Consider the following 24,914-nt stretch of genomic DNA (forward strand, 5'->3'; position numbering starts at 1 on the left):
GTAGAGTGTACCTGTTTGGTCTGTTTGAACAGGAATTAGGAAGTCCTGTTGATAGTAGCTTACAGGGTTACTCGGGGTCTGTACAGACTTGCTATTTCTCAGATTATTTATACAATTTATTTGTCTACATTCTCTTACCTCTGTATCTCTAAAATCCATCTTAATGCAATACAGCCCTTAGTGCCAAACCAATTTTTTCTAATACATGTTTTCCCTAAAGCCCCAATACCTTCATTCCTTTGTTCTGATTTATTGCTGCTGCCTAACCACAGCTACGAGGCAGAAAAATAATAATAATAAAAATTTTAAAACCCTAGTAACAAGCACATCAGGATTAACATACTAGGTCTATGTTAAACCACCCAACAATGAACTAACTCATCTTTAATTTATTAGCTTGATTCTGATATAAATTCTGAATGAAAAGCAAAAGGTTGTGTAGATTAATAATATTAAAGTTGCAAAACAAACCCCTGAAAAATAGGAAATGTTAAGCAAAGGGAGCTGTGGCATCTTTAATTCATTGCTCTGTTCCCAGGCAATTCCATGCATGCAGGATGTAGGCTCACAGCTGCATTTTTTAAAAGACTCTGTGGTACCCAAGGCATCAGTGCAAGGTAGAAACGGCACAGCTTGTGACTCTATAGTGTAGGGCCTAATTCAATGTGTTGTGTGACATTGACATGAAAAACATTTCATTAGGACCTTTCATTAAGTGTCACTTTTGTAAGTTCTACAGATAGGCCTATCATTCTAGAGGCAAAAATTGCAGGTCAAGTACTAGATAAATCCCCAAGTGATGTGAAGATCCTGCAGCCAGGGATTAAGCACCATGGATGGGAGGGGTCTAAATCAACAATCTTGGAATGAAAAGAGCATCCGTGTCAGGTGACTTGAGCTTTCTCAACACTTTTAATGTTCAGTAAAACCTTGCTTATTCAATCTAATTGGGAAGGTCAGCATGAATTTGTGAGATGGACACAAGACACATGACTTCTAGAGAATAGAAGGGATTTATTGGTTTCCAAGGTACATGGTTACTTCAGTTGAAGTTCTCAATACTACCAAATTGTGGTTCTGTCCCTCCTGCTGGAACTGACAAGAAAGAGTGAAATTGACGTGTTAATTCTGCAAACACTAAAAAAAAACTATAAACAACTTAGTTAATAATTAGCTTAAACATTCTCCCTTTAATATTTACACCAGCAGGTCTCAACAGGACACACTGATGTGTTGCAAACAGCCTGATATCAATCATAAAAGAAGTATGAAAGCTTGCAAATGAAGAACTTTTAAAAAGAAGCCAGAGATGATGTGAGGTTATCACAGAAATATCATGGTCATACATTTGCATTCCAAAATGCTTTCTTGAGAGAAAAGCAAGGCTGGGGTTACAGAGATGAAGCCAGGAACTACACTTGCACGTGGGGCTGTTTTGCACATGCCAACACCATTCTTATATGTCACAGGAAAAGCAGAGGTAACTGCTTTACACCATCAGTTTTCGTAACAAACTCTTTTATCATACAAAGGTAAAACTAAACCTTGATCACTTTACCTTTCTGATTGTAGCTAATGATTAGAATTAATTAGATTTTACTTACTGTGTACACCTATATATAGCAAAGAATATGGACCTTAGAGATTTATACACCACTGGCATATTATTGATTATTGTAGTGCAATGAGGTATGGTAAGAAGGAGGAATATAATCAAGAGAAACAGTGGAATCTGTTAAGCCTCAAAGGGTGGCACTACCTTGGTGAGGTCACCTCAGGCTCATCTGATCTTGCAGGTTGAGAAACTCAATTTTGCTAGGGGTCTGTAGTTCATCAGACTGTAACAACTGATATGGGCTGTCCAAACTGTCAAGACACTGTCATATAACGTTATTTACTTCGGGATGTTATTCACTTACATTGGGGAATATTCCTTTCCAGTTACCAAAGTTACTTCCTTCCTGATCTCATAATACCCTGAGAATTGAATTTGTGATTTTGAGGTTGGCTAGTAAGGTGGAATCAGAGAAAAAAAAGTAAAGGATGGTTTGAGAAATATTCTGCAGATCATGATGAGGTCTGAAGAATTATGCTTGACCCACAATGGAGAATGTCTTTCTAGTAACCAGCTTCAGGGAGTTCCCAGAGGAGACACACCCTCCTCTGAAGGGTGCTAGACAAACACTGCCAATTTCTGATTCTGGGTTTCCTTTCTCTGTGCTCTAAGCTTCGTGAGTCCCTTCCACTCAGGCAGTTGGTTCAGTTTCAGTATATTTTCTGCCACCATTAGGGTTCTGTGGTTATACATAATAGAAATTTCCTTTGGCTAATTTTGAGCACAAAAGTGGAATTTATTGGAATGAGCTGATAACTCTTTAAACGTTTTAATGAAACACCAACCTCTTAGATCTCTAAAAGGATCCATGGAGCCGCCCCCAGGATGCTTACTTCCTAGGAAGGCAACAGACACTTAAATAAAAAGAAAGGTCAATTGTCCCTGGCTGGGAGTGGGCATAAAGTTGAAGGTGAGCCAAGACTTCATAGGGGAGGCGATATTTGAGTTTAAAAGATGAGTAGTAAATGTTTGCCTAGTTATCAAAAAAAAAAAAAAAGGAAAGGACACTCAAAGGACAGAGGCATAAAGCTGTGTAAGATTATGTAACTCATGTTACAATAGAAAACTAGCATCAAATTCAAAGGTAAGTTTTGTGTGTAAAACTCCTACATAGCAAAAACTTAAAAAAAAAGAATCATGGTGATTATTTTCAAAATAATTTTCTTTAATTATTTTCTTCTTCTCTTTTCTTCCTTCTTCTCTTGAGGACCACTGATGCCCTTCTCACCAACATCTCACCATCACCAACACTGCCTTCTCCACGCACATACATAAAGTCACATGATGTTTCATGACTACTGGAGTTGTTTTCAAAAGGTCAGAATCAGGGGCACCTGGGTGGCTTAGTCAGTTGAGCATCTTTCTCCTGATTTCAGCTCATGTCATGATCTCATGGTTCATGAGATGGAGCCCCATGCCAGCTCTGTGCTGACAGTGCAGAGACTGCTTGGGATTCTCTCTTTCCCTCTCTCTCTGTCCCTCCTCTTCCCCCCACCCGAATAAATAAATAAACATGAGGGAAAAAAAGGTTAGGATCATGCCAAACTTAAAATGTAATTTCACTAAGACTGACTCAACTTCATCTCTTTGAGAACAATTCTCTGAAAATCCTGCCCTGGCAATAATAGACTTAGCCAATAATAAACTGAGTAATTACTAGGAGATAATTTCCCTAGGTAATAAAACATATCGAACCTGCTTTTCTAATCCATACTTGGCCTTCATATAGGTTCACAATAGTTGCTCCAGCTGGAGCTCTAATTCATAGATCCCAAACCAAGTATCAGACTATGCTGTACTCTTTTTTCACCATTAAAAAAATTTTTGATGTTTATTTATATTTGAGAGAGAGAGAGACAGAGCATGAACAGCGGAGGGGCAGAGAAAGAAGGAGATACAGAATCCGAAGCAGGTTCCAGGTTTTGAGCTTTCAGCATAGAGCTTGCAACAGGGCTTGAACTCACAAGCCCTGAGATCATGAGCTGAGCTGAAGTTGGATGCTTAACCAACTGAGCCACCCAGGCGCCCCTCTACCATCTTTGTGGAAGGTTGATACAACATGTGGCACATCCAGACATAGCTGACCCTTGGGAAGGAATAATCATGGCAGATTTTTTCCATTCTGGGCACAAGAATTTTGATCATAATAAGCAACTAGTGTGACTCCAGCTCAGGTACTAAATAACTAAAACCTGGAAGGGCACTTCAATTTTGAAATTTAGGAAGGTAACTAGTGGGTTTGTTGAGAATAACTGAATCTTCATTCTGAAATGAGAATTTTAATATTTAAGTGTTTTATCATAGATAATAATGAATATTTGTGTTTAATGCATCATTTATTATGGATTCTGCTATTTCCCCTTTCTTACTAAGGAAGTAGAGGAAACTCCTAATTAGTGTGGCCCAAGAACTATTCTGTTTCTTCTAGGCTCTAAAAATCCTCTTGCCTCAGCTTCCTGGGCTGTGATTCCACTTCTCTTTTCAGGGCCCTTACTTCTAATGTCGGGTTTGTAGGCTTTGCGTATTTCTCAAAGTGCAGGTGTTTTGTTTTGTTTTGTTTTTTTTGCCAGGTGTTTTCTGTTGAAGGTTCGTTTTCTTTCAAAATGCGCTGCAAAATCCTGGCTGCCCACTTTACTGATTTGCGGGGATGGCTACATGTTGCTGCAGTTTTCTGTATTTCTAATCTGAGTGTGCTAGGGCCTTGTTTATGTCTGTTCTAGTCACTTTCTGTGACTTGAAAAATAGTAAAGGGGAGAAGTGGCTATGACTAACATCTTTAGTATCCTTACCTTCTCTTACCCACACTTCTCTTCCCAAATAAGTAGCAACTCATAGCACTTTCCAATAGGATGTAACATTAATATCTCTGCCAGTAAAGAAGATCCAGAAATAAAACCAAATTTACTATTTTCAAGTTTCCACAAGATCACAATTAAAATCTCTAAGAAGGGAGTTTTGAGAAGACCTTAAGATTGAATAAAAGGTACAACATCGGGAATAGTCAACGGTATCATAATAGTGCTGTAGGGTGACACATGGTAGCTACACTTGTGGTGAGCACAGCATAAGGTATAAAGTTGTTGAATTACCATGTTGTACACCTGAAACTAATGTAACATTGTGTATCAACTACACTAAAAAAAAGATTTTAAGATTATGTATAAATTTTGATTCTCCGTATCATCTCAGATCCTTATTAACCACAGTGCTTATTAACTAAGGCAGATGGCATTTTCCAAAGATGGCTGCAACAATATGTCCAATCCCACATGTTCTTCTACAACGTGACATTGCTACCTTCCCATCAAGAGGTTGCCATTTCTCTACCTCCTTGAATCTGGGAAGACCCCACGATTGTTTTGACAATAGAATACAGTGAAAGTCGTGTTGTGCCAGTTCTGGGCTTTGCCATTAATTGGCCTGGAAGTTTTAAATCCTACCTCTTGGAAGCCAGCTGCTATGTAAGTGTGACTACCAGAAACCACCCTATGAGAATCCCAAACCACACTGAAAGACCATGGAGGATAAGATGCTACATGGAGACAGACAGAAGCCAAGGAGCACTGAAGCTCGGGACATGGGTTGAAGGAGTCATCATGGATGTCCATCCCAGCAGAACCTTCAGAGGACTTTGTGACTGTAACCTCATAACAGTTCCCAAGCAAGAACTCCCCAGCTGAGTCTTGTCAACCCACAAAATGATGACAGTTAATACAATTTTGTTTTGAGCCACTAAGTTCTGGAGTAGTTTGTTAAGCAGCAATAGAAATCTGGAACACGACCTGTGGTTACCAAAGCAGGGTCTAAGGGCAACCCTTCTTTGCAAACTTGGAATGGAGTAGCTCTGTATCTATTTTACATTTGGGGATTCTTCATAAGAAATTATTTAGAAAAGAGTGACTCTGCCTGTTAAAAAGTTTGACTCTCGGGGCGCCTGGGTGGCGCAGTCGGTTGGGCGTCCGACTTCAGCCAGGTCGCGATCTCACGGTCCGTGAGTTCGAGCCCCGCGTCGGGCTCTGGGCTGATGGCTCGGAGCCTGGAGCCTGTTTCCGATTCTGTGTCTCCCTCTCTCTCTGCCCCTCCCCCATTCATGCTCTGTCTCTCTCTGTCCCAAAAATAAAAAAAAATAAAAAAAAAAAAAAAAAAAAAGTTTGACTCTCATTGCCACGTAATTAAAAATTGGCTAAATATGGGGCACCTCGGTGGCTCAGTTGGTTAAGCGTCCGACTTTGGCTCAGGTCATGATCTCACAGTTCGTGGTTCAAGCCCTGTGTCGGGCTCTGTGCTGACAGCTCAGAGCCTGGATCCTGTTTCAGAGTCTGTGTCTCCCTCTCTCTCTGCCCCTCCCCTGCTCATGCTCTGTCTCTCTCTGTCTCAAATAAATAAAAACATTTAAAAAAATTAAAAAATTGCAGGCCATAAAAAACATTGTGATGTAAAATCTTCCCTGATTTCAAAGGTATCCTTTTTCTTTTTTTCACTTAAAAAAATGTTTTATTTTAGAGAAAGAAAGTATGTGAGCTGGGGAGAGGGGCAGAGAGGGGAGAGAGAAAGGGAGAGAGAGAGAGAGAGAAAGAGAATCTTAAGCAGGCTCCACGCAAAGCATGGAGCCTGATGTGGGGCTCAATCTCATGACCCTAGGATCTGAAATCAATGAGCTGAAATCAAGAGTCGCATGCTCAACCAACTGAGGCACCCACCTAGGAGCCCCCAAGGGTATCTTTTTCTTTAGACACAAATTTACTTGAGTCATTCCTGATGGATGTGTCTTCTATATCTGAAGACCTCAATAAAGGGTTCTGGTTTCAGTTTAAACAGTCTTGACCAGTGGTAAATGATTTTTCATCAGAGACTTATAGACAAACTATGGACTATGCCCTACTCCTACAGCAGCCCTTGTTTGAATTCAGGAAAAGGAGTTCATGACATCTCTCTTGGTGATCTGGACTATACGTCTTAGAAGAGAGCAAAACCACTTTCTTTGGTGCCATTATCCTGCGTTACATACAAGATGATGAGAAAATGCATCTTAATAAGGGCATCCATTTTAAATAGAAATGGCTTCTTCATAAAACTTGCATACCCTATGGCCCTGAGCTTTGCTTAAAGCATTTGAGGTGCCCTTGCCAATCAAAACCATTTTTCCTTCAACACTTAGCAGAGCTATATGTAGAAAGATTTTCTTAAAGACTTTCAGCATGCTTAGCTAAGAGCAGTGTTTTTAGTCTTGCTGCACTAGTGTGCTGGTTCCTTTTATCATTCTGACCATCTGTGATGAAGTCTATTTTGTTAACTCAGAAAACCTCAATTTCTGTAAGACTTTAAGATGAGGCATTAACATATTTTTACGGATTGTGCTACCATTATGGTTTTGGAGACTTCTCATTTCTGTTATTAAAAAGAAAAACCCTGCCATCTAAGCTTCTCATAAGAAACTATTTTTACATTTATAATCTTTAAAGATGCTTATGAAAAGAAGTGCTTTGAACTCTTTCGGTAAGATTTAGCTCAGTCTAAAGCTTAACAACAATGTAATTTGAGTGAAGGTGTCTGATCCTACCTGTCAGAGATGCTGCAGAAAGATACATAAATCATGGCCAGAATCTCATCTGAAACCAGTTTAAAAATTCATGTAGCTAAAAGTCATTCCTGTGTGATCTGGTTTCTTAATACTATAGTGTGGGGATTTCAGAGCTGGAATGCGCCTTAAAACTCATTTTATCAAACTCCTTTATGCTACAGATGAGTACACTAAGGCCACACATTCTGACTGGAAAGCGTACTTTCTTCGCACTCTCAGAGGTTGCTTCCTAGATAACCAGCAGCAGCACCTGGGGGCTTGTTAGAAGGGCAAGATCTCAGGCCTTGCACCAGACTGATTGCGTCAGTTTTAAGATCCCCACGATCTTATGTGTTCGTGAGCACATTAAAGTTTGAGAGACACTGCCCCACACCACATTGTCTCCCAGGAGAAGGTCAAGACTTTGGAATCAGGTTATCCCAGGTTCAAAATCCAGATTTTTCGCTAACTTGCAAAGCACCCTTAAGCAAATGACTTGACCTCTTTGATCCTCCATTTCCCCGAGAGTTAAATGGGGATGATACTACCTATACGGGAAGGTTACCTTGGGGTTTAAAGAAATAATAGTTGTGGAGTTCCTACCCAAGTGCCTGACAGTAGACCTTCCATAGGGAGACAGTGCCACGACTACTGCATATTGACTACTATTGCTATGCTGTTACTGCTGTGGCTCCTCCTCCTCCTCCTGCTACTACCACTGCTATCGCTGTGTTGCTGCTCCCGCTAATACTATACTGCTGCTGCCGTTGTTACTAGCACCGTTGCTGCTGCTTTTGCTGCTCCTGCTGCTACGACTGCCGCTGCTCCTGCAGCTACTACCCCCGCTACAGCTGCTGCTACTTGCACTGCTGCCGCTAAGCACCATGGTTGTTAGTATCTCCGAAAGCGAAAGTAACCTGGCTTACACGTTGCCAAGTGACCTAAGTGAAACTGGGGCTCAGGTCTCCTTGCTGTTATTCCGGGGCACCTTTCCCTGCACCTTATAATTTCCCTCCTCTTTCACGCGCAGCTGAATGTCGCTACGACCAGCATTCTTTTCTGAAAAAAAAAAAAAAAAGTTTATTTGTTTACTTAGGGGTGGGGGCAGAGAGAGGGAGAGAGAGAATCCCAAGCAGAATCCGCACTGTGTGCACAGCACAGAGCCAGATGCAGGGCTCAAACTCACAAACTGGGAGACCATGACCGGAGCCCAAGTCAAGAGTCGGATGCTCAACCGACTGAGCCACCCAGGCACACCTAGAAGCAACGTTCTTATTTAAGACCGCTTCACTTCCTAGAGTGGGATACAGAAAAAGGAGGCTGCTTTTTTTAAGGTTTCCATTTAAACTTCCTCAAACAATAAAGTCAGTTTGCTCAATTCTCTGTCCTTTCAAAGTGTCAGAGCCTCAGCTCAGTCTGAATTTCTTCCAGGTGGCAGCTTCTGTTTCCTTCGACTGTGGAATACTGCCTTTCTTCAATTTTGCTTCTGGCCTCCAAAAATGTTTCCATAGAAAGCTATACTTGATCTGATAGTACATTTTATTTTCCTAGAAAATAGGATATATGTTGAACTTCAGGGTGACTTTGATTTTTTAAATGAATCTTGTGTATTTCAGTCCTCATCCTTTCAGTATTCAGCCCTACACTCAAGTGCACCCACATCTCCAGATATGTAGCCCCACTTTGAACAGTTATAAAAGGAGAAAAAACTTTCAGTGTATGAAAATAAGATTCTGCCATTTTGCAAACTGAAATAGATACTGATTTCTTTCTTTGAGGGACCAAAATGACCTCTGGTCCCTGTACTTAGAACTGAAGGTATGTGGGGGCACCCGGGTGGCTCAGTCAGTTGAGGATCCAACTCTTGGTTTCAGCTCAGGTCATGATCTCATGGGTTCATGGGTTTGAGCCCCACATGGGGTTCTGTGCTGACAGCACGGAGTCTGCTCATAATTCTCCCTCTCTCCCTACCTCCCTCTATTCCTCCCCTACTTGCTCTCTCACTCTCTGTCAAAATAAATAAACATTAAGAAAAAAAAAAGAACTGCAGGCATGTGACTTAATTTGAGAACATTGGCTAAAATACTAACCTCTTAGCCTCAGACATACTGGATTCCAGAAAATTATAAACCCCCTGGCTGGTGAAACAATATATTTGTGTGGAAAGCATCCAACTATCCCAACAAGATTTGTAAAAACACTTAGAAATTGTAGATACTTAACAGATATTCCTGTCTCATTTATCTAAGGAAATGTAAACAGAAGAACAGGATTGTTCCTGGGGCCAATTTTAGGCTTGGCCACACTGTAGGAAATAATGCAGTTCCACAATTTCCAAGGAATTACATGGCCTCAGATAGATGGACAACATGAAAGATGTGCATCTGAACCCATGAGTAGGCTCTTTAATTCCAGTGAAGGGTTCTGGGATGAAGTGGAAAACCCTTGACAAGCTCTGTGAGAAATCATGCACATCATTAGCATCTAAAATATATAAGCAACTCATACAATTCAGTGGCAAAACAAAAACAAACAAACAAAAAAAACCCAAAATGAAAAAAACAAAACAAAACAAAAAACCCAACGCGCGTGTGCACGCGCACACACACACACACACACACACACACAAACCCACTTCACTTAAACAATGGAAAAAGGTAGTTTTCCAAAGAACACATACAGATAGCCAACTACTATACTCAATAGTGCTCAATATCGCTGATCATCAGAGAAATGCAAATCAAAACCACAATGAAATATATTCTCACACTGGTAGAGTAGCTATTATCAAAAAGACAAGAGATAAGTGTTAGGATGTGAAGAAAAGGGAATCTTTGTTCACTGTCGGTGGGAATATAAATTGATTCCGCCACTGCGGAAAGCAGTATGGGGATTGCTCAAAAATGAAAAATAGAACTACCATATGATCCAGCAATCCTGCTTCTGGGTATATAGCCAAAGGAAGGGAAAACAGGATATTAAAGAGATATCGGCACTCCCGTGATCATGCAGCATTATTCACAATAGCCAAGGTAATAGAATCAACCTAAGTATCTGTTGACAGATGAATGAATAAAGAAAATGTGGTATACACATAGTGGAATAATATTCAGCCTTTAAAAAGAAGGAAATCATGTAATTTGAGACAACATGAATGAACCTGGAGGGCATTATGCTAAATGAAATAAGCCAGACACAGAAAGATGAATATGAATATCGCATGATCTGGTATGTATGTGGAATCTAAAAAAAATGTTCAACTCGTAGTAACAGAGAGTAGAATGGGGATAGGGAAAGGGGGAGATATTGATCAAAGGTATAAACTTCCTTTATGAGATGAGTAAGTTCTGGAGACCAGGTATGCGGCATGGTGACTATTATTAATAATAATATATTGTAAACTTGAAATTTGCCAGAAGAGTAGGTCTCAGGTGTTCCTACACACACACACACACACACTAAAAAAGGTAACTATGGGAGGTGATGAGTATGTTAGTTTGATTGCAGTATCATTTCACTATATATATGTACATAATACCTTAAATATTTGACAAATATTTCTATTTGTCAAAAAAAAAAGGTTAAAAAATTAAATGAGGGATGCCTGGGTGGCTCAGTTGGTTAGGCGTCCGACTTCGGCTCAGGTCACGATCTCTCGGTTTGTGAGTTCAAACCCCACATCAGGCTCTGTGCTGACAGCTCAGAGCCTGAAGCCTGCTTCAGATTCTGTGTCTCCCTCACTCTTTGACCCTCCCCGGCTCACGCTGTGTGTGTGTGTCTCTCTCTCAAAAATAAACATTAAAAAATGAAATGAAACCATGCACTTCATCCTCTTATGGAGGTGAAAAAGCACTGGTTTTTTGTTTGTTTGTTTTCATCTTCTTGAAGCTGAGACTCCGTGGCTGCTGCTAGAGTAAGTGGGTACAGTGATCGGTTTCCCAATTTGAGGGCTGCATCTCATGCTTGCTCAGTTTAGCAAGAACTGTGCTTTGTGTTTTTAACAAAACTTAGGCATTTGTAGAGATCCAAATGAATCAGAAGATCCAGTATGCATTTTCAAAGCACTCCCCTCTGTGCACATGTTGCCACAAACACACACACACACACACACACACACACACAAATTGGCTAAATTCACAAACAAGCTGCTTTATCAGGGTCGAGACTTAAGCATGGATCCAAGTGAGTTAAAAGCCATAGATATAAATAAGAAGTCTAACATTTCCTCAGTGGGGCATAAGTACACAAATACACTGTGCTGTCCTAAATTCCAAAGGCAGTATTTCCCAGAGTCTTAAAAAAGAGGTTCTTTTAATTAAAAAAAAAAAAAACTATTTATGTATGTATGTATGCATGTATGTTCCAAGCACTTTACAAATGTTGATTCACTTAACAACTTCAACGATCTTTGCCAGGTAAGTACTCCTCTTATCCTCACTTTACGGATGAGGAAATAGAGTCACATATTGTTTGAGTAACTCGCCTGAGATTAAACAGCAAATAAATGTCAGGATAGGAACTCAGGCAGTTTGACTCTAAAATCTATGCTATTACTTAGTATGTTACATCATGAGGTTATTACGCTGCAATTTTCTTTATACCTAGCTGGTAGATAAATTTGTTAGCTTGTAGTACCGATGAAACCAGAATGGTGAATTCATTACTTGTATATGCCTACTACTGAGGCTCTGCATACAGCACTATATAATCTATAGTTTGTATTTTTAATTTCAAAGTCTTCAGTTAATTATTAGGTAACTTTTTCAACTCATAAGACTATGATAGTTTTCCCTTTAAGGGCTTATACTTATAAGCTACAAGTATAAAAAGCAAGCTAAGCATTATTTCAAAAAGATCCTAAGGTTGAAATATGAGGGACCAAGTATAAATGCCCAGAGCTTACTAGAGATTTGTAAGAGAGAATTTAAAATGAGACTAAAAATTAGTTATTTGCCTGTTGAACACCTCCTTTCCTTCGGTGCTGCTTATTTGCATGACAATAGGCCCCTTAGGTCAGGGTTTATTATAGGTTGGGAAAAGTTTCCAATAGCCAACCACAAACCCAGGAATCAAAATCTCCCAACACATAAAAAACAAAAAACAAAAAACAAAAAAACCTCCCTAATCTGCAGCCAAAAGTGCTTCTGGGTCTTGGAACTGCCCCATTGTGCCTGGGCCACTCCAGCACAGCCAGCCTGAGTGTTGCCATGGCGGCAGGGACCCAACTGTGTGGGCTGGTTTCAATAACCAGCAGCTGCTCACTTCAGAAAAAGCAGGATGACAGCCCAGTTCTGAATGAGCATTTTTCTCTGGGCTTTGACCTGACCTGCATATTGTTTTCCCATTGAATTTCCTTTTATTTATTTTTAAATATCAACTTTCCTTGAACTTTCCCTCTCATTTGTGTTGCATTTGGCAGGACTACAGAATTTCTCTTTCCCTCTGTAGAAAATGGTTTTTTTTTTCTTTCTTTAACAGTCGGTGAGGTTTTCCCTGTACCTTCTTTATCTCCCCCGTCCACCCCGCACCCCGCCACGCACACAAACACCTTTGCCTCATTATATAAAGATGCAGGACAAATACACAGAGTTTAATTACTTCAAGAAGTTTTTAGGCTCAGATGACCCCTAAAACTCTTCCTGACTCACCCAACATTAAGCATATTTCATTTGTCCTGTGAGAATTTGGAGGTGAAACAGAAAAATGACCCTTTATTCACATTACTCTGGCCATGATCAGAGAATCTACGTTTTTTTCTTTAAAATTTTTTTATGTTTATTTATTTTTGAAGGAGAGAGAGCGTGAGTGGGGCAGAGAGAGAGAGAGACACAGAATCTGAAGCAGGCTCCAGGCTCTGAGCTGTCAGCACAGAGCCCAACGTGGGGCTCAAACCCACAAACCGCGAGATCATGACCTGAGCTGAAGTCAGACGCTCAACCGACTGAGCCACCCAGGTACCCCGAGAATCTACGTTTTAATCCTAAATGTATTCTCAATTCACAGTTGATTCACAACCTGTTTTCTTTCTCTTTGTTTACATGTTGGCAAAATGCGAAGAATATAAAAATATAAAAACTACTAATATGATTTCTGACCCTCCTCATAGGGGTTGCAGAAAAACTGTTCTTGATGTAAGCAAGAGCTATACTGTGTTTGAGATGAATTTTGCCCTCTTCAGCTCTTGAGGGGTTTGGAACGATCTGGAAGTGAGGTTAATGCTGCTGTTGAACTTTTTTTTTTTTTTTTTATGAACTTGAAACAATTTGTTTACAAGTTGTTACTAAAGACTGTCAGAAAAAAATGTTTGTGGACATAGTATCCAAAAGGCTGACAGAACCCAGAACTTGCTTGGTATTCAAAGGAGAGCTCATCCAACATTATCCTGCACACTGTATAATTACTTGCATGTTGGGAGCCAAAAAAGGGAATGCAATCCTGTGAATGTGTGTTTATACTGGAGACTTTGAGAAGCAAAACAATTCAGCAAGTATTCTTCAACCCCAGCATCTGGGAATAATTAATTGGCTTGCTATGGTTTACAGCATAAATTGATAAAGTTGTCTGAAGCATTGAGGCCCTTTGCCTTATTTAAAACTTTCTGCTTTAGGGTTTTACATTGTGGCTAATTTTAGTAAATCTTTTTATTTTTAATCCTAAAATGCGTGACAAGGAAGAACCTTCTGCTTATGGTTTCTTGATCATTTTCTTTTTGGTCTTGTTCCCAATGTGTTCAGGAAGCTGGTGCTCACACACCTCCGGGAGCCTCCCTTCTTCCTTGCTGTGTAATGCTGCAGGGGCAAAGAGCTCTCAAAAGTGAGGCTCTGGAAAATGTTGTTGGGTTTTTACATATTGTTTTCAGGAAACACTTATCGGCGCTCTGAAGAGTTTCTCTAGAACATAGAACGTGTTTTTGCTCCATTTTACAAATTTTAGGCCAGGGCATTAGAGATTGTCATGTGAGAGTCTCCATCTATTACATATGGAAAGTATTGTGATGAGTTCTGATGGTTTATGTGAAGTGCTGCATTCCTTTAATTGTGACTTTGGGGAAGAAAGCACAGTACATACAGTTGACCCTTGAGCAATACCAGGGTTGGGGGGCCAACCCTCCATGCAGCCAAAAGTCCACATATAACTTTTGACTCTAAAACTTAACTACTAATAGCCTATTGTTGACCAGAAGCCTTACTGATAACATAAACAGTTGATTAATACGTTTTTTGTATGTTATATATATTATATTACATACTGTATTCTTACACTAAAGTAGCTAGAGAGAAGAAAATGTTATTAAAATCAAAGGAAAAAGAAAATGCATTTACAGCACTGTACTGTGAAAAATCCACAAAAATGCACAGGTGGACCTGTGCAGTTCAAACCCTTTGTTCAAGGGGCAACTGTATATATCATGTCCTCTCTATCCAACCTAACAATTCAACATGTTACAAAGAACTTATCAGTCACTGGGGATTCTCCTCTGGTTTCTTACTAAGGCATGCTAGAATGAAATACAACTGTCACTCTGACCTTAGTTTAATCTGGTATTTCAGAGTAAGAGCAAATGTCTTATTTTTGTTGGCTGAGTGTTCCAAGTGTTTAACAGCGCTAAAAGTTTTCTATAGCACTTTTAAAAGCTCAAATTTCACAACATCCAGCTCTTTTCTTTTGAATCCTGGTGAGAAACAAACTGAGGAACTCCTCAAATACAGCCAGGATTTCACCCCACCTCTCTCTTTTCTCCGGATTCATCTCCACACCTTGACAACTGTTTGAAATCACTTGTGACCTATATTTCAGGTTTCTTTGGACTAAATATATGTCATCGTCCTTCACGGCCAAAAATAACTTCTAGAAAGATTTCTGTTTATATGGGGGCTGTACTCACCAAGAGTAACCAGCCTGAGGTTCAGTTGTTAGGCTGGAGCACTCACTGCCCCAGAGCCAGAAGATGATCAGTTAGAGAGCTACTTCCAGTCTCTGTACAGTGTGACACCTTCCTGTTCCTTTCTTTCTTCAAGACTCAGAAGTAGGGACTGGACCTTACATCTATGGCGGGGCGGGGGATGTACTCTCATGCTACCACTCTCAAAAGCCAGTGCATGTCCAGTGCCTAGATTGGTACCAGTTGGTCATGAGTTTTCTCAGATCTGTTTTCTGATACCAAAAAAACATAAGTTACATGAATACAGAGAACTTCCCTGTCATTACCACTGTACCTTATCATGCAGAAACATTCCTGGTGCATATCACTTAATATTTGGCCGATGAGTGAACAAAAAGGATAAGTGGGTGTGCAAATGAGGTGAGTTTTTCCTGAAGCTGAATTTATTCATTTTCAGAACTTCTTTTTTTTTTAATGTTTATTTATTTTTGAGAGAGACAGACAGATAGAGTGTGAGCAGGGAGGGGCAGGGAGAGAAGAAGACACGGAATCTGAAGCAGGTTCTGGGCTCTGAGCTGTAGGCACAGAGCCCAATGTGTGGCCCAAACTCTTGACCTGAGCTGAAGTTGGACGCCTAAATGACTGAGCCACCTAGGTGCCCCTATTCATTTTCAGAACTTCTAATAATATGTTCTTCTTGCTTTTCCCATTTAAAATGTGTTTATTTTGTAAAAATTATTACATAAGGTAAAAATGTTATTAGGGAGATTTTAGACAAATGGGAGCTATTAAGCAATATGATATTAGTTCCCCAAATTCATGTACTCATCCAGAAAGTTCAGAATCTGGAAATCACTCCCCAAAGCATGTTCTTTTTTGCTGTTGCCTTGTCTCTTATGACTCTTATGTCTCTTATTATCCTTTTCTTCATAAAAGCTGTCTCAGAAGAGGTAACAAAAAGTTAATTTATATGAACCAAGGTGAAGAACGGAATTCAGATTCAGAATCACCAACAAAGTTGAGCATTCACTTAGTACTGTGCATGTGCACATGCTACCCTGCTTAAATTCTGAGATATGCATTATTATTTCCCTCTTACATAGTGACAAGTGAGCTAGATTTTGGGTGCCCCAGATCCTCCCCCACACAAGAAGATTGGAGGGCTGAGGAGGTCCAGAAAGTTAATGGAAGATGTGAGACTAAATGGTGCTTTCCCAGTTAAGGGTGATTTGGTTGGGAAGAGAGTGACATTGTGTTAAGAGTAAAGATGAGGAGGAAGAGTGAGCATACTGTAGTTTGGAACAGAGTCCAGACTGACTTGAATGGAAAGCAAGCAGCAGATAGGAAGATTGTGGATGCTCAGATCGCCTAAGACCATCATTTTGCAAGCATGAAGCTTCAAAACTTTATATGTTCTAAAGCTTGCTAACTTCTCAGGTTCCTACTCAGTCAGTCAATGCCCTGAAAGACATATTTGTCTCTGAATTTGTTTACTTGACTATTTTTGGCTTTACATAATGTTGCTTAGGAAGATGATTGTGCTCTTAACTGCTGGTCATGTTTCCCTATAAGAAAGATTCTCCTCAGACGTTACTGGTTGTAGGTTTTTAAGCATAATCAGTCAATAGCCCCTACTGCTGACTGTGCAATGTGAGTTTTCTATAAGAGTTCAGACTATTGAGTTAGATATTTCCAAGAGAAGCAGAAGCCTAGCCTGTTCCAAGTTTCTAGTCCCATTAATGTATCCATAAGATCAGTGTAAAAATTGTATAACATTAATCTTATTATAAAGGTTTACTTTTTCCAGTGGTGTTAGCCTATTGATCTAAGGATATGTGCACTGTTGTTAACTCTGAGTCATCTCATTCGAAGAGTGGAAAGCTGATAAGCTTGACGATGTGTGTATATGTAAAGTACCTAGTTCAATGACAGGTGGTAGGTGTTCAACAAACTGTAAATACAGTGGATTCTCATTATTTGTGGGTCCTAATTTTGTGAATTTGCCTACTTCCTAATATTTATGTGTAACCCCCAAATCAATACGGCACTTTCATGGTCATTCATGGATGTGGGCAATGAAAAATTTGAGTCACCTGACCTACACATTCCCAGCTGAAGGTGAACAAGGTAACACTATTCTTGTTTTAGTTCCCATACTAGAAACAAGTGTCCTTTTTGTAATATATTTAGTGCCACATTTTTGTGCTTTTTACTGGTGATTTTGCTGTTAAATGATTCCCAAGTGCAGTGCAAAGTGCCTTCTAGTCTTCCCAATCACAAGAATAACCTTTTAGAGAACTATATGTGTTAGATAAACTTTGTTAAGACATAAGTTACAGTGTTGTTGGCCAGGAGTTCAATGTTAATAAATGCATAATACATATTAAATAAGGAAATAAATCATCTTTAAAGAGGAACATATATAAAACAAAGTTATGTATTAATCAGTTGATGAAAATGTGACCACAGCTCACAGGAACCTAAACCTACATGTTCCCTAGGAACAATGGTTCCATATTTGCTAATCAGTGTTCCCAGCAACTTTGTACCACAAAATCTATTGCATTTATTATTGTAGTCATTTAAGAAAGCCAAACTCTGGTTTCTGCCTAAGCCCAATTTATTAAGACTATCAATGATTTTGTAAAGTTATATCAGATTCCACCATCTTTCCTATGTTTACACCTTACCAAGATTCTTGAAGAGGTATCTTTTCATGGTCCACGTTCAATAAAATGTCCTTTCAGTTCTTGAGCCAATCTCGATTGGGTTAATAATCTCTGACTCAGGCCCACCGGTTTGTTAAGTTTGGCATGAAGTCAGACCTTCCCCGCCCAACCTCCCCCCCTCCTCCCCGACTCTTGCCAGACCTGTATACCCACTAGAATGATTTCTCGGGTTGAACCTTCAAGTCTACTTCACAGCCCATCATCCTGGAATTCTATATCCAAAGATGAGGCCTGTGTGTCTGCATCACTACTGAATCTCCTTACCTCTGTGTTTCCTACAAGTGAGGATTTACCATGTGACACTCAGTTAATCTGGGCAGAGAGACCCATAAAGAGTTGTAATATAAATAATGTTGTCAATGATGTGTAGATGATGCTGTGGGAGTATGAAGGAGAGACAGTAAATCCAGCAGGAAGCCTCTCTGGGAAGGAGAATCAGATGTTACCCACTGACTGGGCAGACTTCCAGTTACCACCTTGTAGTATCTGTGATGGCATAATGGGAGGCCTTGAGTGCAACTTGGTAGAGGGAAGTCAGGAGACTTGGTCACAGGCCACCTCTGCCTTCACAGCTGTTTGACAGCAGGCAGGTTACCTCACTTCTCAGTTTAGATAGCTCCTCTATGAAATGGAAGGAATAATACCAACCTCACAGATTTCTTATGAAGATCAAACGAGATAATGTAAGTGATAAAACATGGTATAATATATATTTTATTTATAAAAGTAATGTGTGTTATTGCAGAGAGGTAATGTTCATGCAAACATTTGGACTGTTCTAATTTCAAAGTTTAACTAATATTAGGATGCTATGACGTATAAGAATTACAAAAAATATAGACTGTCAGCCATGAAGACCAAATGCAAGGACCTCACAGGCCCTAGAGATTGTTGAGAAAGAGTACAAGTTCCTGATTCCACAATCCCGAAACATGTTATAAGGAAAAGTACATGTCTCAGTGCTCCTGAAATCTCCCTCCAGCCCTTTGTTCCCCCTTCTCCTTGTTTGGAGAGCAGGACTTAATTCAGAGTAATTCCAAACGTTAGAAATGAAGGATTTTTTTTTTCTCTATCCTACTTGAGATTAGGCGCTCTTAAGAGGACAGCAGCTGAAGAATGCTAAGAATTCTTCCCTCCACCCAGTCAGGAATGTGTCCTGCTTGGGGTGCTTAGGAAGAATGTGAGGGCTGCCAGATAAGGCCCAGAGCTTGGCCATTGTGGGCTTGTTGCGAAAGGGGGATGGGAAGAGCCCTCCTCCAGAACCAGGCCTTCCTCAAGATCTCCCAGAGGTTGCTCTCTGGCTGACAGTAGAGACAAGAGCTGGTGCTGCAGAACTAACTTCTGCAGACCATGAGTGAAGAGACAGCTCAGACAGACATGTGAAACAAAGACACAACAGTGTTCTCAGGCTTTGGGGGAAGTACTCTGGAATCAACACAGATGTGAGCTTGACCACAGGCTGTGCTTCTTACAGGTTAGCTGCATAACCTGAATCAGATACTCTAGGAGCTTGGGTTTCCTCATCTGTAAAATGCAAATAATAATAGCACCTGACTAGTATAGTTGTGGGGAGCATTGACTAAAACGATGTATATAAAACACTTAGCATAGCACCTGTCCACAAATGGGGGCTATAAAGCCTATTTTTATATACTAGCTTTTAAACAGTTTCAAGATCCTGTATTTATTCAATGTTACAGTATATAATGTGCTTTCATATTTGTTACTTCTTTTTTTATTGGTCCCAGTAATTTTTTTTATATTATAAAACAATTTTATTTGCCAATTATATCTTAGCAAAATTGGGGAAAAAATATGTGCCTCCTGAGGAAAGTCCACAAACCACCTATGGAATATCTTTCTCCCACATACTGACCCTGAATTTGATCAAGCATCTATATCTAAATGTCAGTTTATAATTACAACTTACAAGAGGCATATTTGAAACAATAGCATACAAATATAATCAGTAAAATCTAGACCATTTCTTCAACACATAAATTCCAAGGGAGATAAACAAAAAGAGAAAAAATCCTAGAGTGTTACTTCTTTTTAATTGCATTAAGCAATATTGTGAACTTGGGTATCCTAGGGATGATTTGTAGATAGTCATCTTTTAGAACAAGTAATAGAATGTCAGATTTGACAGTTATCCTTGGGTCTTCTCTTAGCTCTTGTCCACACCGTATCCCTATCCCAGTTTTTCTAGTGAACTTCCAGTTACAGCTGCCTCCCTCCTTCCCAGGCATATTGACTCCATTCAACCAGTGTCGCTGCTCTTATGCAAGTTCCAATGGGAGCTTGGAAGAAGCCGTTGTCAGAGGTCATAGAGAGGCTCAAAGGCTTCAGGGATTCTAATCAGGTAGAGTCATCCTTGAGGGGCCCTGGGGGGAAGCCAGAATGCCTACTTGACTCCATTATGTTTGGGTCTCAAAGTTCAACCTCTGTTGGAGAAGGCCTGCCCTGCTCCATGCTCTTATCAGGGTTCTCTTTGCTTGTTGCTTTGCTCCTGCCAGCCTTTCTTCTCCTGGGGGCAGTGAAGGAGGCAAGACTGTTGTAGAACTCCCAGAAGAATGTGGTTCTGCAAACCAACTCTGACTCTTGGTGTTCCTGAAGCCATGGTGCCACTCCACTTTCCTGGAGCCTGAGTCTTGATTCCTACAGCTACAGTGGATCTATTGTGTACTTCTGTAGACTTGATTGTGGATTTTTAGTCTCCTCCTGGTAAAGGAGAGATAAGGATGGCAGTTGACCTATTTCCTGAAGTCTCTGTGAACTTCCTGACAATTTTCTCTTCCCTAGTCTTGGTCCCCTGTAATAATCAGCCATGGACTCTGGACATGGAATCCTACGTCCAGCTGGGAGCAAGCTTACCTCTCCACTGATTGCCTTATTGCTTCTGGGCTGGTTCCTATATAATGCCACCCACCTCTCACTCTAGAATCTCAGAGAAACTTCATCCTCTACTGACAGTAAATATTTTCTGGAAAATACATGCCAAGACCATTGCTTTTATTGAGCTTCTTAAATTCCTAAGCGTATGGCCTGAGGCAAAATGAGACTACAGTTTTCTGAGTTGGCAGAAAGGCTAGTGAGCAAGAGACAATGGCTTATGTGAGGGACTCAGGATGGGGTTTAAAGGAACTGTCCTATATGAGAGTTTAAACCTGGGGTAAGTGTCTAAAGCAGAGTCTAAATGATAGCAACCTCGGTTATGGTTATGGCATCAGTTGGTGCCAGGTAAGAGATATTCCAAGGTCTGAGTAGACAAGGGTAAAGGAGGGTTGGCTACATGTGGCCAGGCTGCAGAAGGCTCATTTATGGGAGCAGGATCCAGGCCCAGGGAGGTTGGATGGCTGCAAAGAGGTGGAAAACCAGAACCTCAGTCACTAGCTAAAGTTCAGAGCACAGTCAGGCATTCGATGACACCTTTAACATATTTCATAGCCTCAGGCAAGTGTGTGCTTGATGCTGAAAGTGGCCTGAGCACCAGCCTATATTTTTTCTCCAAACACCTTCTCCTGGTGATTTGTCTGCTTTGCCTTCCACTCATGACCATGACTCAGTTACTGCTTCTTCTAAACTATTTAAACACTGTAACTGCCTTCAGCCTTGCCCAATACTACCTTTGACCTGACTCTACCTTTTGCTTTTTATCTCTGGATACAATGCTTATCCTAGGGATGTTTCATGTATCCAAAAACCAGTATTTTACCCTATGATAAAATATTACACCCTATGATAAAATGCCCTATTTTACCTAGTATGGTGCTCTTCAGCCTTTCCTGTCTCACTGACCGGCACCATCAACCTCTATTTTTCCAAGCTAAAAATCTGAAATTTATCATAAACTTCCTTCACCTCTCCATCTACCATGTGCATATTTCACTACAGTGACTATCCCATCTCTATTCCACCATGTGGTAAATATGACCAGTATTTACCAATATCCAATTCTTTTCTTTCTGGGCGTAGAAGAGACATACTTCCCACCTCATTTTCAGTTAAGTGCAGCCATATCACTAGTATGGACCAATGAAACATGAATAAAACTTTGCATCTTATTTCTGGGCTAAGGTAGTAAAAGAAACTTTCTCAGTCCTCTTTACCTGAAACACCCCTCTTCTCCTGTTGTGTTGAATGCAGAGGTTTTATGTTGAGATGGTAGTGTCACCAAGTCAAAGAAGCCTGGCTAACTGCATGACTGAGAAATAAGCTTTTGTGATAAACCACTGAGATGTGGGGATCATTTGTTACCATAATATAATCTATCATATCCTGACTAATACAATGAGTGAGGCCTGCTGATTCACCACTTCATATGCCCCTCCAGTCCCTTCACTGCTCTAGCTCAGGACCTCAATATCTCCTACTAGAACTCTTGGAAAAGCTTTAAAAATGTCTTGTCTCCAGGTTGTCATCCCTCAGACTCATCCTCCAAACCGACATCAGAGTGGTTTTTGTGTAACTCAAATCCAGCCATGTATTTGGGCTACACTGTTTCATTGGCTCCCCATCACTGACATGATGAATAGGCTGGTGACATGACAGGTATTCTTCCTAGCCAGCCTCCTCTCCCATGTCTCTTCTCCCTACATTTTACAACCAGCAACACTTAAGTGTTTGTAATTTCCAGAATAAGCCATGTTTCTTTGCCTTCACTTATGCCATTCCATTTATCCAAAACATCTTTATACAGCCTTCATCTTCTTCTTTGCCTGGATAACTCCTGATTCTTCAAGAATAGTTTCTAATATCACCTTTCTGCAAAGGGCTGGAGGATGATTCAGGAGCACTGAGACATGTACTTTTCCTTATAACATGGCTTATTCAGGAACTTGTACTCTTTCTCAATAATCTCTAGGGCCTGTGAGGTCCTTGCATTTGGTCTTCATGGCTGACAGTCTATATTTTTTGTCATTCTTATACATCATAGCATCCTAATATTAGTTAAACTTTGAAATTAGAACAGTCCAAATGTTTGCATGAACATTACCTCTCTGCAATAACACACATTACTTTTATAAATAAAATACATATTATACCATGTTTTATCACTTACATTATCTCGTTTGATCTTCATAAGAAATCTGTGAGGTTGGTATTATTCCTTCCATTTCATAGAGGAGCTATCTAAACTGAGAAGTGAGGTAACCTGCCTGCTGTCAAACAGCTGCGAAGGCAGAGGTGGCCTATGACCAAGTCTCCTGACTTCCCTCTACCAAGTTGCACTCAAGGCCTCCCATTATGCCATCACAGATACTACAAGGTGGTAACTGGGAGTCTGCCCAGTCAGTGGGTAACATCTGATTCTCCTTCCCAGAGACGGACTCCAGTGAGAGAGACTGGGAGTGTTGGGGGTTCAGGGAGCTGGTTAAGGCACAAGGTCATGGTGCCTTAGTAGCCATAGACTACGAAAAAAGTGATCCAGCATCTTGAGCAGCTGAGTCAAAAAGCCAAGCCAACTACCTAAGCAGTGATTTTTAAGGTATGCACTCTAGCCAACTGGGAGGCCACAAGCATCTTCCTGATGTTCCGCAAACTGATCCCAAATGTAAGTCTTGTCTTTGGATCTTACTAGCAAATGGCCCTTGATGTCCTAGATTTTCAGTGTGTGTGTGTGTGTGTGTGTGTGTGTGTGTGTGTGTCTTTCTCTAAAGGCTACTTACTAATGTCTGCAAAATTGTTAGGAGTTGGTAGTATTTCGTATTCATAAATAAGAATTTAGCACATAAGTAGAGTTTACTGAGGACTTGACTAAGTATTCACCTGGCTGCCAGGCAACACTCGGCAGTATTTGCAAACTCCCACTATAAACATGCATGGACAGATTGTTGAAGAATCCTCAATTTGGGGGAAGATTGTTCTGTTACCAGTATCAGTGCTATGATGAGTTGATTATTTTTTTCTGTGGTTATTATTCCTGCTTTTTAATTATAAATTACCCTTCTCTATCTTCATCATCATCTATTTTCTTTGAGGTATACTGTTTGATTTACCCTATGGTAGGAGAGTGATATCACCATAATTTATCACCTTTAAGTTCTCTGTAACAAAACATTAGCATGAATATGGATTGCAGTACACATAGAACTATCTATGTCAATATTGCTAAAGCAGATATTCACATAATCTGAACAAAATGTGTTTGCACAGCAACAGTTTGTTGCTACCAGAGAATTCTTTGAAGAGTAGGAAAGACTGGAGGAGTGTGTGAGTCTTGGAGCCTTTTGCCTCAGGTAGGTGGGACTCACGTCAAAAAAGTTTGAGAATCACTGGGTGGAGAGGGAGAACTTGGGTTCATTTTAGTGGGATAGAAAGAAATACAGAGACTAGAAGAGAGTGAATATTTGAAGGAAGACTAGGAGGCGGAAATTGGAGAGATTTCTGGTTCTGAAAAAATTATGCCTACCATGTCTTTTCAGATGTCTGTGGCCTCAGAATGGATGTGGGAGGAACAGTTAAAGGTGAATACATATCCAAGGGGCCCTATAGGGTAGTCTGTTTCAGGCGCTGTGCAAAAATGCCTTGCCAGGGCAGGTGAGGACTGAAATCCAGCCTACTGGTTCATTGACCATGAACCCTAGTGCCAGTGAGAGAAACCTTTCTGTAAATTGCCTCTACAGAATGCCTTTTAGTAAGTTATTTAAAAGTGCCCCTATGTGCAAATTATGGCCCTTAAGATACTCCAGGAAATCCTGGGCTACTCTTTTTTTCATGGATATACTGAAGGGGGTCACTTTTGCTCACAACCAGAGAAGATGGCTGAGTAACCTAAGGATATTGTACAGGCATTCAAGTAGACTTGAGACTTAGAGAAGAGTCCAGTAATGTGCTTATATTGTGGCAAAGTCAGAACATGGGAAGTAAACAGCCTAGATACAAAATAAGGTCTTCCTTCGGTTTCTTGAAATGCCACCAAGAAAAACTTTCAAATACTGCAAAAAAAGCCATCTAGAAGGAAGAACCCATAGAGAGATGTGTTCTTATTCTGAGCATCTTTGGGTTTAGATTCAGGCAAAAGGAAATCATCTGGTTATTATGAATAATTAAAAATTCATTAAATGAAGCTGGCCAAAATAGAGCTATCCTCTTCAAAAACCAGTTCTAAATCTTTCCTGGAATACA

General features: G+C 40.2%; 1 protein-coding gene across 3 annotated transcripts in view; it reads left to right on the plus strand.

Moving 5' to 3' along the window:
- Positions 1-18,367: 18,367 nt before the first annotated feature.
- The window catches only part of EHBP1 (EH domain binding protein 1), a 372,579-nt gene continuing 366,032 nt past the window's right edge, over positions 18,368-24,914 (plus strand). For 2 of the 3 annotated variants that reach the window (XM_047852775.1, XM_047852780.1), the window contains exons 1-2: positions 19,897-20,148; positions 23,110-23,340. Coding sequence is in view for 1 of the 3 variants with exons in the window: in XM_047852780.1 (XP_047708736.1) it covers positions 23,339-23,340 (2 nt within the window). In the remaining 2 variants the exon portion in view is untranslated. Of the gene's footprint in view, positions 18,470-19,896; positions 20,149-23,109; positions 23,341-24,914 lie in introns of those variants that run through there. The other variant, XM_047852777.1, reaches the window with a different exon arrangement.

This window comes from Prionailurus viverrinus, chromosome A3 (genome assembly GCF_022837055.1).
Source record: "Prionailurus viverrinus isolate Anna chromosome A3, UM_Priviv_1.0, whole genome shotgun sequence".
Lineage (NCBI taxonomy): Eukaryota > Metazoa > Chordata > Mammalia > Carnivora > Felidae > Prionailurus > Prionailurus viverrinus.